The following is a 17,641-nucleotide window of genomic DNA, read 5'->3' as shown; positions in this document are numbered from 1 at the left end:
CCGGCCCCGCTTCGCCTCCGCTCCGGCCCCGCTCCGCCTCCGCTCCGGCCCTGCTCCGCCCCCCGAGGCCGCTCCGCCTCCGCTTCGGCCCCGTTTCATCCACCGGCCCCGCCCCGCCCCGCCCCCGGCCCGGCCCAGTTATTCCCCCCGGTCTGGTCCCGGTACGCCGCACGGCCCGGGGCGGGTGGATTTTTGTGCGACGGGGCTGTGTCCGTGGCCGGCGGGGCGGTGTCCGTGGCCGGCGGGGCGGTGCGGGGCCGGAGGCGGCGCTGGGCTGTTCGGCGGGTCCCGCTGCGGCGCTCGGCGGGCGGCTCCGGGCTGCGCCCCGTAGCGCTGGTCCCAAGCAGCGTTGAAGCGCTGGTGCCGGGTCCGCCCCTGGCGGTCTCACCGTAGGCTCGCCACTGGCATTCCCAGGCCTCGAGCGCTCCCGAAAGTTGGCGCACAGGCGATGGCRGACCTGCTCTGTCGCATGTCAGCTAACGCACTCAGGGCCGGGTCACCGGGTGCTTCATAGGGACTTCACAGCACCGGGGCGTCACTCGCTGAGGTGCAGTGCGCGTGTTTTGCGCGTACGTTGGGTTCGGTAACTAAAGTAGCGGGTAAGGATTGGATCCGTTCAGTGTTTCGCTCAATCTGCCGGAGCCTTTGACAAATCTCCACAAGCACATTCAGTTTCCGCGTTTAACACAGTGCACAGCATGGTTAAGCGCAGTTTCTTGGTTCTGAAAGAGCAGAACTTCTTCAGCAGGACACCGGTGCTTCGGAGTTGGTTGTTTTTTGGTTTTTTTTTCAAATCTCCTATTCATGGAAATTAACTTGTTTTGTTTTCTCGTGAATCCCTGGCTTAATTCAACGTGGACTTGTTTCCCCTCAAATTACTTTTTTTGCCTGGTTTTATGGAAGTTAGTTGGTTTAAAAATGCAGAAGTACCTAGTAGTGTGATCAAACGATGCTCAGGGAATGATGAGCATAAAGGTATCGAGGCATGAATATAAATCATTTATTCATTGATACAATAGGGATGGATTTTTTTTTTTCTTCAATGGTTACATTTGTACGCTAGTTTATCAATTCATTTAATATCCTTTTTATTCTGTCTTAAATAGACCAAATGAAAAACCAGCATTCACTGTGTATTTTATGTGTGTAGCCACTTGTGTGAGGTATCCTTGGGATGACCCACGTTTTTCAGAGCTGCAGCTGAAGGATGCGAGGTCCCACATTGGCGGGGCAGGGACATGGGCTAGGCCTGAGACAGAGGGAACAAACAGTACCAATAACTGTTCTGCTTGCTGTTCAAATATCTCAAAAATACTTTTTTCAAACCAACGGCTTGGCACTCTTTCTGTRCCGCTGCTCGCAGCCTGGTGGCCTAATCCTCAGTGGAATGGAAGCGAGCTCAGGCTTTCTGCGGAAACGGCTGTGGGCTTAAAGCTCCCTGCCCCCACCGCCCCTCGCCCGCTTTGTCGCCGCTCAGTTGTCGCGGCGGTCCCCAGGGGCGCAGCGGGAGCGGGTCCTTTAGTGCTTCCCGGCGCGGCTCCGCTGCGGCTGCCGAGCTCAGGTCACTGTGACATCCCAGCGCCACCGCTCCGCGCCCCCGGAGCCGCCCGGCAGCAGCGCCGCGTCCCCGCCGCAGAAGGAACGAGGCCGTCCGGGCATCCTCGCAGCATCATGACTCTGCAGGTAAGGAGCTCTGCATCTGGCGAGACGGAGACGAGAGGAGAGCGATGCACTGAACGTCCGTGTAATGCCGTGCTGGAGACTGCGGTATTTCTTCAGCATAAAGAATTTTACTGCAAAATCAAGATTACTTTGCAGTAAGGGAAATTTGCCCAAACCCTTGGAAATAATGCATTACTTCTAACAAGTATAGGGTGAGAAACGTGCTGGTTAATTTGAACTATTTCATAGGTAATGTAGTATTTTGGAACCTTACCTGTTCAAGGCATGCATAAATTATTTTTCTTTAGATGCGCATCTGAGTTTGCCATAACTGAGAAAGGCAGGTACATACTTACGTTTTTAGAATCTAGCTGGTTGCTTTGAGCTATTAAAGGAGAAGGGAAACTTCTAGCACTGAGACAATGTTATATGTGTGTTTGGAAAGCATAAATAATTTTTAAGGAAGTTGTGAGTCTTTTTAAGGTGTGTGCATTTTGAACTGGTACATTTTGATGGACTTGTGTTATAGTAGGACACCTTTTACTCCTACCTTCTTGCTAGGGAGAGATCTTCCTTTTACCTTCTCTCTGACTATAGCTTTCAATAGCTCTTGAGGAAATTATCTTCATTGCTGSCTTTTAGCCTCCCACCTTTGTGGGAAACTATGAATACTTCCCTTGTCTTGGCCATGCCCTGATGGATTAGGCTGTTTTTCTTCTGCAGGCTTTCCTATTATCCCTTTCACTTCAAGATTTGCAAGCTCTTTTATCCCTGTCTCATTATGTCTGGCTCAGCTTAGTTAGTGTGCATTTTGCAAAAAGAGAACAACACAATGCTCTGACCTAGATGCAGGGAGTGCACTGCCAGCAGCTTAGCAATTTTCTTCTGAGCTGCAATTATTTTGAATAGCACAGAGGTTTCGTTGTGCTGTGTTACACTTAMAGCTAAGAAGAAGAAACCTATTTCTTCAGCAGTTCAAAATCGCCAAATCTCAAGCATAAGGCCACCTTTGCTTAATTAACAATCACTGAAATTATAGTTTGTTTTCTTCTGCCTTTAATTCACCTTAGAAAGGGAATTTATTAGCTGGATGATTAAGCAATGAGCCATAAATAATGGTAAGAAAGAGGCAAGTGCAGTATGATATGTTGTTCCATTGCTGTATACAGTTACATTTTCACATAAAGATCAGTGGTTGAAATTTTAAGCTCACTGTACACATTCTGCATTAGATATTATAGAGCTTTTTTGTCCACATTGGTTTGGTTTAAAGGTTACATTTTTTTTTTCAATATCCATAAATTTATTGAATCTGGCTGTATGGGAATGAGAACAAATGAATAAAATAATGTTCTCATCAATGAGGCTGTAAAATAGTTGCAAGTTTTGCAAACTGGTAAAATATTCTGCTCTAAATTAAGAACTCATTCAAGCTTTTTTCTTTGCCAAAAGGCAGTATCTGWTGATAGTCTGATAATTTGTGCATTTATCTTTAATGCATATGTGTATGTTTATGTCTGCATATATTTTTATGCTGTTTATTTGAGGAATTAAAGGCACATGAGTTTTATTGGCACAAGATTAAAGGGAAATTATATTTTTACAGGCTGCTCATAAGTATGTTGTGTAAGCAGGCAAGTCCTAAGCAATAGTCTGTGCACAATGATCAGCTAGAGGGGGAYGAAGAAAGAAATATTTAGTATTTAGATTTCAGTTCTGCACTGCATTTGCAAATTTTTTAAGTATCTTGYGATATTTGCCTATAGATGAATAGGCAAATATGAATAGAATAAAATTACATGAATAGACTAAAATATGAATAGAACAAAATGAGATGAAGATAAGGTTATTAACTTGATGGTTTCTTTAATTATTTTTTWAAATATTTTGTTCTGTACAATCTAACACAGCTTCTGGTTCATTCTTACTGTGAAGTTGTCATGGTTTAACACCAGCCAGCAAATAAATACCATGCAGCCAGTTGCTTACATCCCTGTCCCCTACAGTGGCATGGGGAGGAGAACTGGGGAGGGGGCTGGGCAGAAGGAGGTTGAGATAAGAAGTTTAATGATTTTTTTAAAAGTAAATATAACACTGTGATAACAGTAATGAGAGAGAGAGAGAGAGAGGGAATATGCAATAAAACCCAGGAGAAACAAGTGATGCACAATGCAATTGCTCTCCACCCGCTGACCAAGGCCAGGCCCATCCCTGAGCAGCAATCAGCCCCTCCTGGCCAGCTGCTCCCAGTTCCTGTACTGGCCATGGTGTTCTGTGGTGTGGGATATCCCTTTGGCCAGTTTGGTCAGCTGTCCCAGATGTGTCCCCCCCACTTCCCCAGCTTCTTGTGCAGCTCCTCACTTTCAGAGCATGAGACTCTGAAAAGTCYTTGGCTCAGTGCGAGCACTGCTCAGCAGCAACCAGAACATCTTTGTGTTATCAACATTGTTTTCATACTGAATCCAAAACACTGCACTGTTCCAGGTACGAGGGAGAAATGAGCTCTATCCKAGGACAGAAGTTTAGATCAGAAAATAATTCCAAACACGTGAAGGATTTCYGCAGATTTGAATGGTCTTTGTACACSAGTGCTGGCAGAGGCTCACRTGCAGTAGTAACTTATTTAAACAATGTGACAACCCAGTTATGTTTTATTATTAATACTACTTCTAAAGCTTACAGTTAACAGAGCATGACTGCTGCTTTTTTTTGCTTATATTAATGGATAATATTAAGAGGTTGTGATGGAGCCAATGATARGTGTAGTCAAGAATGTCACATTACTGATACTTGGATTAATAATGAAATATTTATTTTAATAAAATTGTAAAAATTTTATTTTTGCAACCTACTCAAATGCTAGGTCATCACATTTATTTTTGTAAGCAAATGTATGTCCCTTTTATATCTGTACCAATAGTGCGACCTTAAATGCTTTGCTTTTAGGAGTGTCAAAGATGTAAAGTTCCAGTTTCTTTCGACCACTATTTTTCAGTGGTAAGGTAGTTTGCACTGCTRATTTTCTTTCCCCTCATTAAATGCTTCCCCATTATAAATGCTGTACATCTATTAAAAATACTGTTGTTAATGCAGAGGTGGTTTTGTGTAATTAGGTTTCAGCAACTCAGTCTTGCTGCCTGAGTACAAAACTCCCTCCCATCCTACTGCTGCAGTGTGTGCSTGGCACGGCTGGAGTGACTCAGGGGTAGGCTGGGATGTAAATTCAGAGCATGTGAGCTTCTCTGCAATCCCCATGTCCTTGCCTCTTCCCCAAGGTGAGCAYTAAGGGGAACAGGCCTATTTTCATGGAAGGATAAAGCCACCTGACTACCAAGACATATAGTGAGGTAAAAAGTCCTATGAGCAATGTCACCCATACTGTGAGCTCAGACTCCTTTCCTGCGTATGGCAATGTGTCTGTCCCCTCCCTGCTCCCAGGCTGAAGGCATCCRTGCTGTGCAGGGTAAAGTGCATCTGCCCCAAACCTCAAATTCTCTGYCTGTGCTGTTGTGACTTGGCCAAAACATGTGAATTCACCATTCTGGGTTTGCTACTGAAAGGAAGGATAGTGTTCTTTACTTACTTTCTATGGCCCTTGGCAATTTTTGGTGAAAAATTAAAAATGAGCTTAACATCTGAACTTGCTGAAGCATTTCAGGTGCTTGTAGGAAATCCAGGTACAGTTGTGCAGAAAGAGAACAAAAGACAGTACAGCGTAAGAAGAAAAATAAAGATTCCAAGGCTTTCACGAAAGTAAGTATTAATATTACAAAAAAAAAAAGCTGAGAAGGGATGCTGTAAGGCTATTTCAACATTGTTGATTCAGCTTTATAGAGCCTAGAGCAYACAATTTTGGTTTATCTAAATTAAATGCAACATATACACATAGCATATGAACATATTCTGAGCCTTATGGGGTTTTTATTCTAGAAAAATCCTGCATTTGTTTTTCACCRCTCTCAAATACTTGGTTGGTTAAAAAAAATTTACAGTGTTTAGTTCTTAAAAGAAATCAGATACATCAGATACAATACATTGGACTTAAAGCTTCATGTTTTTCTATGATTCTATGGTATAGTTGCATTTTAGTAATATATMAAGAATTATTATTAAAGCAGGAACAAACTACATAAGTAGTTGCATGTTTCACTATATAAAATTTTAGACTTGAGAATATAGTTTGGAAGTAATTTAATTTAGAATTTATGCCAAATCATATACCTGATCAAATGACCGAATGTCAGAGCTTTATGAAGACAAATGGCACTTGGAATCTGTCTAATTCTCAGAAGGATTGTTATATTCAAAATAGAACAGCAGCATTTCTCAAACTTAAAACAGTCTTTATCAATTTTAGCACACCAATTCTTGTCTGTGCTCCTGCAGCCCCTACTGGGCATTTGGTTCAGGGAAGCCTTGATGGGAATCTCTCAGAAACTTCTGCTAGTCAATTATGCAAACACTGAGGTTCTCACTGAGTTGGAAGATTATTTGTTAAAAAGCATTGCATTGCTGCAGGATTTTTGTCTCTTCTTTCCATTGCACTTTAAGGATGCTATGAACAGAGAGACCTAGAGATGTGTATTGTCATCATGAACCCCTTTCCATCTAACATTCTGTGAATTTACAGCTGCAGTTAAAGAACATTCAAGATTTATTTTTAATTGCTGTTTTGCAGGGAGCTAGAACATCCTTTTAATCACACATCATGATTTTTAAAAAACATTCCTTTTAAATGCACCTCTCTACCTGTTGCTCCTTGTTGCAATTCTGGTGTTACAGATGTATATCTTCCTGTGGTGAGCACTTTTGTTCTTATTAGACATGTGCTTTCCCTTTGTGTGTTTCATGTAGCAATGGAAAATTTTTCAAAAAATTTAGAAATTCCTCAGAAGTTTATATCTGGGTAATCTCATTAGAAAACTAAATTTCCAGACAAAAATAAAAAAAACCCATGAATTCTATCTCGGGGAGCTGAGGTGACTCATTTGGGGGGAGAGTGGCCAAGTTTCCTTGCAGGAAGCTGCAGTGCACTCAACTACCTGTCCTTACCTTGTTTTGCCTGCTCCTCCTGCCTTAATGCGGGCACCAGCTGATATGTCCTTACATCAGTGAATATGTAGTTTCATGATTCCAGGAAGGGGCCTTTCTGTGAAGAAAGGTGCTTGAGCATCACTCTCAAATTATTACTCGTTTTCCCTTCTTAAATTTAAAAACAGAAATAACCTTTCTCTTGTACTTTGTTAAAATACATTATGCTATAGTGAACCCTCATTCATACTTCATACTCTCATTCATACTTGCTTATTTCTATCACCTGGTTCACCTGGCACAGTCACTTGCAAAGGAGAAAGACATCAATTAAGGAGACAAATGTGCTTGAGGTTTTCTTAAAAAAAAATAAAATTAACTTTTTCCTGTAACTAAAGGGAAAGGTCTTACAAAGAAGCACAGTACAGATTTCTGAGGTAATGCCAGGATCTCAGTGATTTAAACAGTGCCACAGTACTCATGCTGAAATCATTGTTGATTTTTATGCAGACTTTAAAGCTGGAATGGGTTGACCTGGGCCAATGCCAGGCACCCACCAAAGCCACTCCTTCACTCTGCTCTGCAGCTGAGCCAAGAGAAGAAAATTTAATGAAAGGCTCATGAGTTGAGATAAGGACAGGAAGAGTTCACTCATCAAATACCATCAAGGGCGAAAGCGGCTCAGCTTAGACATATCAAATGAATTTATTGCTAACAAAATCAGAGCAGGATAATGAGAAGTAAAATAAGCCCTTAAAAACATCTTCCCCTCACCCCTCCCACCTTCCAGCTCTACCTCCTACCCCAGCAGCACAAGGAGACAGGGAATGGGGTTATGGTCAGTTCATCACCTGAGGCTTCTCTCACTGCTCAGGGAGAGGAGTCTTTCTCTTGCTGCACTGTGAGGTCCCTCCCACAGGAAACAGTTCTCCTTGAACTTCTCCAGTGTGAGTTCATCTCATGAGAAACAATTCCCTGTGATCTGCTGCAACGTGATTTCATCCCATGGGGTACAGCACCCCTCAAACTGCTGCAACGTGGGTCACTTGTCCACAGGGTGCAGTCCTCCAAGGACAGGCTGACTGGAGCAGGGCCACTCTCTCCATGGGTCTCTGTCGTGGAGCACCTCCTTCCCTTCCTTTTTCACTGACCTTGGTATCTGCAGAGTTGTTCTTCTCACATGTTCTCTCTAGTCATGCTCTTCTCTAGTCATGATTAAAACTGCAACACAACTTTTGTTTATCTTTCTTCTTAAATCTGTTATCACAGAGGTGTTACCACCATTTCTGACTGGCTGTCGTGGTTTAAACTTGGCCGAAAGCCAAAGCACCCATGACATTCCCCCCACCACCACTGTAGAAGTAGAGAGGAGAGCAGAAGTCCAATTAACACTAAAATTTATGGCTTTTAGATAAGATAACATAATTGAGAGAAGGATACATATATGCTCCAGAAATGGCCAGACAGGCTCAAAAAAACCTTAAGTTGCAAAATAGATTCATTACTAAGGACTACAGAGATAGGGAAAAATTTACTAGGAGAAGGAAAAAAACGGACATTTTAAGACACCTGTTATTCTCTCTGCGAACCTGTCTCTCCCAGGCGCCCCTCCCCACCCCTCTATGCCTTCCCGCACACACAGGGGGCAGGGGTGAAAGTTTAACATAGATCAGACTACTCATTATGGTTGTCATCCAGCACCATAGGAGAAGAGCTCTTAGAGCTCCAAGCTGTGGAAGATTTTTTTCCCAAGGAACAGTCAGTGTATAACTGCTGGTGGCATGGGATTCTTTTTCTTTACCTCGTGGGAGAAAGGAAAACAGTCCTCCAAGGCCGGTTKCTTCATTCCGGGGCAAGGCCACTCTCTCAAATCTCCTGGCAGAACACAGTTTTGTCTAAGCATCAACTCGCTTTGGACGTGGCGGGGGGCCAAGCCTCTTCCCCCTTTCCGGCTTATGATCAGTCCAGTCCTTCAAGGCCAGGTTTTTTTTTTTTTTTATCTCGGGTGCAGGGCTTCTATTTTCTATACAGGTCTCCCATTGAAGAAATAGTCCTTTTGAGAACAGCTTGTTTTCTCCATGTTTGAGCACCACAGCAACAGCACCTGTCTTCTTCTTACTGTGATCTTGTGTCTCCATTTTTTCTCTTACATCTCCTCACCCTCCTCCTCTGTCCTCCCCCGGTGCAGGGGATGATATTAACAACCTAAAAACTAATGGCAACCGCACTGTATCTTGTTTTGAATTCTTCTTAAGTACAAGACCATACATCATCACAGAGGTGTAACCAACATGTGCAATTGGCCCAGGCCTGACCAGCAGCCTGTCCATCAACCTCAGAGCCATAATGGGTTGGTTCTAAAACACAGGAGGCAAGACTCCTTTTGCTGGAGAAGATGGAGAAAGCTTCTAGAACTTTCTCACAGGAGCCATCTTTGTGGTTTCTTGGTCCCATCCCCCCACCACCAAAAACATGGACCAAGCAAAACCAGGASACTGGCCCAGCCATGGCCAGTCATGTCCATCTTCGGAGCCATCAGGGATTGACTCTGCTGGACATGGAAGAAGCTTCTGGAAGCTTCTCACGGAAGCCACCCCTGCAGCGCCCCCCCAGTACTAAAACCCAGGCCACACAAAATCAATATAGCTGGTTTTGTACATATTAAGTTTGTGTGCAGGATATACTGTGCTTCTGCAAATGCAGATCCAACTTAAAAGCTAAAATAATTGTTGAAACCAACATGTAGCATATTAAAAGTGCTTGAATCTTCCCGCATTAGAGTAATGCAGTGACCTGATGGGCCTGCATTGTCACTGTACAAAATCTGTCTCTCTCTGAAASATCCTAGGCATGAAACAGAACTTGAAACTTTAGCCTGAGAGTTAGCCTGTGAGAATGGCCACATCCTGAGGTTGATGTGAATGTGTGATGTACAATGACGAACACAGTAAACTGACACTTCACTCTGGTGCTCCCCTGTGTTTCAGCTGGCTGTGGAAGGTGGTCCTGGCAGTAGCTCATCTCCATGAGGTACCTGTGTGCCAGCTGTTKTCACCTACTTCCCTGTCAGCAGAGCAGTGGAAATGGAGGGTGAAGCAGGAAGTACCCCTTGGGGGGGATTTAAGCTCCACCACTCAAGCAAACACAGTGCAGGCAGGGCCAAAAGGATTGAGAGATTACTGTGGAGTGTAAAGTTCAATGAATCCCTTCACACCTGCAGTGTGAAGGACATACACACCGCATAAGTTGTGGAGGCTGCTTACCCCTGCCAGCCACATAAACCTATATCCCTTTCTAACAACATACAGGTTTATGAAACTTCTTTCATGGGMAAATGCCTTGCCTGATTGCTAAACCCAAGTGAGTCATTGAGAATATCTAAAGATACTACTGTGTGTTCTACACCTCATGTTTTAAATACACCCCTTGAGAGGAGAGCTAACACTTTCTGTTCTTTCATCAGGCTGAYTTTGATGGTGCTGCAGAAGATGTAAAAAAATTAAAAACAAGACCAACTGATGAAGARCTGAAGGAGCTATATGGACTCTACAAACAGGCTACTGTTGGAGACATTAATATTGGTATTCCTATATATATTTCACATTTACTCATATGTCTTGATAAAATCAAGTTAATGCTATGTAAATCTGCATGATAATCAAAGCTACACATTTATTTTGGCAGAATGTCCAGGAATGCTAGATTTGAAAGGCAAAGCCAAATGGGAGGCATGGAACCTGAAAAAAGGTGCTACACCAGTTAAATTTACATCTTATAGTCAAGTTTATAGAATGACAAATGAGGAAATATAATGACTTCTACTTTTCTTTGCAGGTTTATCAAAGGAGGATGCCATGAATGCCTATATCTCTAAAGCAAAAGCAATGGTAGAAAAATATGGGATCTAGAGTATTCAAAATAATTCCCATTAATAACTAACTCTTCAGTAGCTAATGTACTAACTCTTGAGAAAAATGCAATACTAACTCCTTATTTGGTAGTCTGACACTAATATATTTTTAAAGCATAAGATGTTTCACTGTAAAGGATATTTACATATAGAATATATTTTTAGCTTGTAACTTATTCTAAATAAATTTGAACCTAATAAATTAAGTTTTCTGTAAGAATTGTGTATTTTTTGTGTGTATTAAATTAGATTTAGCATTTTGACTGGAGCAGGCAAACAGAGAAGCTCTAACAGTAAAGTAGCGTAGATGTGATTTTTTTGCAAACAAGGTTGGGGAGTAAAGTGAAGAGTTTGAGCACATACAGGAGAAGAGGGAAAAGATGAATGCATTTGTTTCCAAAAATATCAGCCTCTCCCCCCCCTCCCCCCTCCCCCTTTAAAGGATTACAGAGGAGGAACAGAACAACTCTTAGGCACAATTGCATGCAGAGAAAGGATGACTTATTACAAATTGCTGTGGACTAACCATTACACATTCTGCTATCAATTTTGAGGGAAATACTTATAGACCAGCATTTTCTATGCATCTTGTTATGTGTTTTCTCARGAAAATTTCATTAGCAGGTTCCAGCAGATAGAAGTGACCTCCAGGAAGTTCATAAAAGGAAGTATCTCCACTTGTTATTTCTTGCCAACCTACAAAACATATTTAAAGTGTCAGAGAAATGTCAGCTATTGTGATCATTTTGCATAACTATTTCAAAGTTATTATTTAATAATTATTTTAAATCTCATATCAGCTTTTTAGTTATTACATTGAGACTACTCTGTTGGTTTATTTCCTTTAAGAAGGAGATAGACTCTAGTAAATTCTAATTAACTGATGCAATACAACATGAAAAAGTAAGTGTAAGAGGAAAACCATTTAAGCAAAGTACCTTGTGAATCATGTGGTTCATCATCAGACCCATTAAAGCATGTAATGTCACAAGAGAAGGGAATATCCATTTCTGCCTTCTCAAATCTGTGAACATAAAAAGTAGTCATAGAATGTTCCATAAGATATTTGGAATATGCTTCCACATGCAAAATAGGTTTTATTTGTTCTTCTACAAAACTTAAAAAATTTTAGGAGTTAGATTATGCAGGGCATAAGGAAAAGAAAATACTGCTTCTTGAAGTTTCTTAGCTCCTTACGCTACTTCTATTAGGTCTAAAATTATAAGGAAAGAATGACCCAATAGTTAGGAAAATAAATGACCTTCAACCTGCAATCAAAATTCTCACAATAAATCATTTTATTGCCTACTTATATACAAGTTCTAATGTTTCAGCATCTTTTGGTGTCATGTTCCTAAGACCAAAACGTGTCCCATATCAAAGAGTGCCCTTGTTTTTGTCAAGGTAAGAAGCCTTAACCACTCAACTGCATGAGCTGTTGTGTAACATCCAGAGGGGACAGCAGTTTGGACAGAGGAAGCCARTTACTCTCTGGGTGCCCAGAACAAAGGGATTGTTTTCTTCTGGTTAGGCTAGAGGACCTTGGGTCAGGAGGCTGAATGCAGTGTTCCTGAAGCATGATCAGCTRTGATTGTTAGCCACAGAAAATAATAAAGATGCAAGAATATTCCCTTTTAGAAGCTGCTAACTTTGGATCCTAGGTAGAAATGTAATTCTACCATGACAGGTTCACTACTGCAGTAACAGTCGTGGTTGCTACAGTATGCCGTACTTCATCTAGGGTGAAGTAGAAAACAAATAGAAAAGCACACAAAGGAAAAAAAAAAAAACTGTTTACTGTTTCTTATTCTTTTTATAACAGAAATGAGAACAAATAACAAAAAAACAAAGAAAAAATAAAACCTGACATGATCAGACTGAAGTAAAAACGCAAAATAAAAATACAAAAGTAATACAAAGTTGCAAAACTTACGAAAATGTCTGAAGAACTCTAAAGTCTTCTCTGAAAGTATGCAGCAGACGTTTCCTAACATCTTCAAACTGCAGAAGATGAGAGGGAATTCCTCCTAAATTCTTTAGACCTGCAGTAAGTTCTTCATCTGTGGCATTAGATATGGGTAGGTTTTTGAGGGGAAGCACTGCTTCAGACTGTCAGTATCAAAACAGATCAGGTGTTAGGTATAATACACTTTAAATAATCTTCTCATTAGGAATTATTTTAGTAATATGTACAATAATTTTCTGTCTCCAAAATACAATGGCTGATTAGTTTAACATTCACAGAGAACAATTCATGGAAAGRGTTGGTAGACTGTGTTTTCTGAAATTACAAATTATCAGTGAGCCAAATACTCTCTATTTCTGAAAATTCCATAGACATATAACCATTGATTTAATTTTTTTCAAGCTTGACTCTTACTATTGAAATGCAACTAGTAAAACAATCTAAGAGAAAKAAAAATCTAGCACTGGACATAAACCTGACTAATGCATGACTGAAGAGACCAACTGATTATTGAAATTTTCAGGAATAACAATTGCTTCCATGAACCACTAGCTTGCACTCAGGACTGCTAAGAAGSCTCAGAAACTGAAGAAAAGAAATAGCAAATGCTGCCTGAGGACAGGAGGACTGGAAAAGTGGCACTTCACTGCTGTTTTTCTCAGAAAGACTAGCAGAACTAGCAGAACCTCAGAAGAAACTGATTTAAAATCCTACAAAGAATGATGAGAGAGAAAAAATTGGACAAAACTAGTGATGGCTGATGCAGGAGGTTTATGAAAGACTAGGTCAAGGCAGTTACTTCACACATTACAGAGTAAGGAGGATCACTTATTTTGGTTAAATTACTTTGGAGTTTTAAGCCAAAGGCCATAATAAATAACAAAATATTAAAAGAAAAAAACTAAGGATTAGTTAGTTTAAGCATTTATTYGTTCAAGCATTAGTTTAAGGAGATTGTTGTCCCAAGGCTAAGGTTAGCAGCAGTATTATGTATTCTGCATCTACCTCAGAATGATACTTTTCTCTCCATAGATTTGGAAGCAATGCTTTTTTTGTATTAAAACAACTCTGCATACCATACGGTAAAATAGTATTTTTACTCTTGGTAACTAATTTATAGTTCTGTTTCATAATGTTAATGATTCCATAACTTACGTGTGGGGCATGTGCCCCTGATATGAACAGCTGGACTGGCTCCAGTCCGTACTTTTTTTTCAAATTAAGTGCAACTGCAAAACATACGTAAGATCCAAAACTGCAGCGAAAAGAGAAATTAAAGCAAAGTAAGCAAAAACATAAATAAAACCTGGAAAATAGAAACATAATTTTAATTTCAGTGCTAACTGGCTATCTTGAACAGTTGCTGAAACCATATGTGACATGCAGATTATAGTGACATTAGTTAATTTATATGAAGTACATTCCTACACAGTATAACTTTTCAAGTAAGATCATTTCTTAGTTTCTCTTTCTCTTAATAGCCTCTTTAATTTGCAGTAAGAACAATTATTTTGAATACTTCAGACTAAACAATCGTCAAAATCTGTGTTTCATGAATGATTCACCCGCTGAATTCATATAGATCAAGCACTGACACAAATATTAACAATGAACACAATTACAATTTATCAGAAACACATGTTCAGATGTTGTGCCTGAAGGTATAAATAAATAAATAAATAAATAAATAAATAAATAAATAAACAGAGTCTTTGAGAGCAACTGCATGTTTTAGCATGACTTGACAGAAGATCCTTGCAGAAGCATATTTTCCTAAAGTTTTTGCAAATAAAAACAAGTAACTACCTACTCCTAGAGCTCAGAAATAGAAGCTCCTTCACCAGGGTATCTAAAAATGTATAAATTTTTACCTGTGACCAAAAAATGCAAATGGCTTTTCTTTCAATTCTTTTAAYAAAACACTTGTAATTTCATTAACTATGCTTGTCATGTCTTCTGCAAAAGGCTCATCAAGACGATTTTCTCTTCCAGGAAACCTTATACAGGACACTGCAGAAGAGGTGAAGGAAGGGAGGGAAAAGAATTATAGTTATTTCAATAGATACAGTAAAATAATTTTGATTATGTTTTTAAATTATTCTGTGGAATATATATACTATTTGAATTAATCTTTTCTTACAGTTGATACCATGCACTTGCTATTGTTACTACTGTGATTTAATCCTGCAAGAGATTAGGTTTCCATCCCTTCCTTTAGTCACAATGCTGCTCCTCCAGCTGATTTGACTGATAAATGCCCTGGGTCARAATCTGTAAGATCCCGATTTTAGCTGAGGTTTGAAATAAACTTTATTGCCATAAGTTTTAATAASAACCAAAAATGCATTAATTTCAATAATAATAACTTTGAGGGTTGTGTGAAACATAGCCTTTCAAGGACAGCATTAGTGACTGAAACTATATTAGAATTGTGCAATCCCCATTTTCTTCTTTCACAGCTCTTCAGTGCTGCACACTGGAAAATGTGGAATCATAGTGCGAATTGGTGGATATTTGCATTAATAATTATTTATATTTATATAGAAGGAAATTTTACATGCTTTTACTATTTTCCTTTCAAAACTGAGGATTTTCCTCTCACTCTTTAGCAAAAGAAATGAATGAATAGAAATGAATGCCAATTTTCTCAAATCTCCTTGACATCATGCATACTGCCAGTTATGTAGATGTAATGGGTAAGACACAAAATATTTTAGGAGAYAAAATAAGCCACAATCTAATACCATAGATAGCAGTACAGAAAAGTTTGCATCTTCTAGACTTCCTGCAGWAACTATCTCTAAAAGAGCATGCTGTGCTTTGATTTTATTCATCTGTGTCTGCCATTGGTCCTAGGCTATTTCCTTTGTAACTTTCTTGGAAGTAGTTCCAGTGAACAAAAACATTTTTCTTTCTTCTTTTTTGTTTTTTCCCCTAATTTCAAGGAAAATTCAATGTGCAACTGGCTTACCAGAAAGTATACRTGCATTGAGAGGACTGGTAAAACTGCAACGGCAATACTCATTAGTATGGAATTGTTTTTCCTTTGTGGGAGGTCTGGGAAATGGCCTTGGATCCTCTTCAAATAGGTCAAGCAATGGATCTTTTTAAGTGCTTATATATCTTGTGAGCAATGAGAATTTCTTSCTAGTGTAACTAAATATCATGTCACTGTTACAAAATTCATAGATTAAATTTCAGTTTTGATACAAGAAGTGCAAACAGTGGATAACAGACACTCTGTGCAGCTTCTCAGCATTAAAAATAGTTCTCATATCTTCACTGCTAACCTTGATGAAGACTGGCTTATCAACAGTATGCGCAGTATGATAGCTTCTGAATCATACCAATAGTTGCTGAAGCAGTCAAGCATATACTATAGTCTGAAATGTAGCTCTGAGAATGTAATTCTTTCMCACAATTGAACATAATTTGATTTAAGTAGTACAGAAAATGTACCCTAATGRAAATGCAAGTTCCCAATGAATGCTAGTTCCTTCCTTTCTGGAGAAGACCCTTTGGATATAGATAGCAGCRGTCTCAAGACTATTATATTCCATTAAAAATAGCTGGCTATTATGTATTTCAGAATTGCTCAACCTCTACCTTAACTACAAAAATTACTAACCTTCAATTGAGTCGCTGAAGTGTTGGCCCCATTGAGCAAGTTGAGAAGTTCCACTTCCAGCCCATGGAAAGCAAATCAATCTACAGACAGCATCTGGCCTTTTGTGTGCACAAGCAATCAGCTTTTCCATTTCTTAGAAAAACTGAAAAACAAGAAAATAACACATCATTCTAGAACAAGACTCTTCAGACACAGCAAAATAAGAGTGAATTAAGTCTAAATTGAAACAGCACAGTGCAATATGTTCTGTCATCAGAACTGTTTGTGCTACAACAACTGTTAGATATGATCTTCCTGCAACACTGTAAACCAGTTCTGCTTTTACAAATGATAGCAGAATAGTATTGGACAATACCCGTAGTTAATATTTGCTCAGTCACTGACGACAACAAACATTATAAGTAGCAAAATAAATTGATAAGGGATTTTAGGAAGACCATTTAAAAACATAGAGTTTTAGAATAGACATAAAAATACAAGGTCCATCTAAAGACCTAGAAAACATAAGGACCACCTAGTTCAATATTCTCTCTACCACAGCAGTAAAATATATGTCTAAGGAACAATAGGATGTAGTTTCTTTATATATATGTTTAYGAATTACTCTTTCATGTATTTTTCCAGTCTCCTTGAACAGTTAGCAGCCATGATATCCTCTGGCAATAAGTTGCACAGCTCCACTATGTGATGCATGAAGAATGATGCCCTTTTTTGGTTTTAATCTGACTTGTACAAATTCATTTGATGGAAACAGGGTAGTACAGTAAAGAGAGTGAATAGTGCASCTCTCAGGTTTGCCACTGAGCATTTCTGAGCTGTTCTGTCATATTGTCTCAGCCCTCAAACATTTCTTTTCCTGAATGAAAAGGTCTGGCTGTGTTAGGTATTCTTCATACCCATCATCACTGCCCATCTCTGGACTTGTAATTTTGTTATATTCTTTTGTGGTGGTGGAGTAACCAGAGCCACATTCGACTTTATCACAGCAGCTTTAGTAGTTTTGCTTAGTGACTGATAGAAGTAACAGCTGAAGCAAGATTTATAACTACTTCTTCCTTCTTGCTGAGAAGGAAAAATAGCATTGAAGATGCCAAGTGCATTGTCTCTAGCATCAGATACTGTTTTTACAAGAAAAAAGCAATTCTCAATCATWTTTATTCTTCTTTCCCAAATTTCTGGTCCTTTATTCTTGCTGATTAGATTTGTGGATGTAGTGGCAAAGTAGCACTGATAGCCTATCAGACTGTGTTCTGTCAAAAGAACCCGGGAACACCATGTACTTGGTGAAGATAAATTAATTAGAAACCTAGCAATATGAAATTTTTATAAAATGTTTTCTGCAACCGTTAGAATAAACTCTCATGTTCTTGTTTCAAAGACTGAAAAAAACCCCACTGATTAGGGAATAGCAAGCAGCAAAATTCCATTTCCAAAATGCTGCAAA

General features: G+C 39.6%; 2 protein-coding genes across 6 annotated transcripts in view; one reads left to right on the top strand and one right to left on the bottom strand.

The window, feature by feature from the left end:
- The first annotated feature begins 921 nt into the window (after positions 1–921).
- Positions 922–10,601, top strand: ACBD7 (acyl-CoA binding domain containing 7). Its single transcript, XM_057383139.1, has 4 exons — positions 922–1,683; positions 10,157–10,274; positions 10,378–10,440; positions 10,528–10,601. Exons 1-4 carry the CDS (start codon positions 1,141–1,143, stop codon positions 10,599–10,601), a joined length of 798 nt encoding a protein of 265 aa, XP_057239122.1. The 5' UTR covers positions 922–1,140.
- Positions 8,174–17,641, bottom strand: part of OLAH (oleoyl-ACP hydrolase) — a 23,623-nt gene continuing 14,155 nt past the window's right edge. For all 5 annotated transcript variants that reach the window (XM_057383166.1, XM_057383182.1, XM_057383149.1 and 2 more), the window contains exons 2-7: positions 16,198–16,339; positions 14,441–14,579; positions 13,725–13,824; positions 12,537–12,712; positions 11,542–11,627; positions 8,174–11,299 (exon numbers count right to left, since the gene is read on the bottom strand). In XM_057383166.1, the coding sequence (XP_057239149.1) occupies positions 11,166–11,299; positions 11,542–11,627; positions 12,537–12,712; positions 13,725–13,824; positions 14,441–14,579; positions 16,198–16,327 (765 nt within the window). In that variant the 5' untranslated portion in view covers positions 16,328–16,339 and the 3' untranslated portion in view covers positions 8,174–11,165. The remainder of the gene's footprint in view (positions 11,300–11,541; positions 11,628–12,536; positions 12,713–13,724; positions 13,825–14,440; positions 14,580–16,197; positions 16,340–17,641) is intronic.

This window comes from Malurus melanocephalus, unplaced genomic scaffold, assembly GCF_030028575.1.
Source record: "Malurus melanocephalus ecotype Western Australia unplaced genomic scaffold, MMel_1.1 scaffold_14, whole genome shotgun sequence".
Lineage (NCBI taxonomy): Eukaryota > Metazoa > Chordata > Aves > Passeriformes > Maluridae > Malurus > Malurus melanocephalus.
Note: the sequence above shows the minus strand (reverse complement) of the source record. Positions and strands in the feature narration are given on the sequence as shown.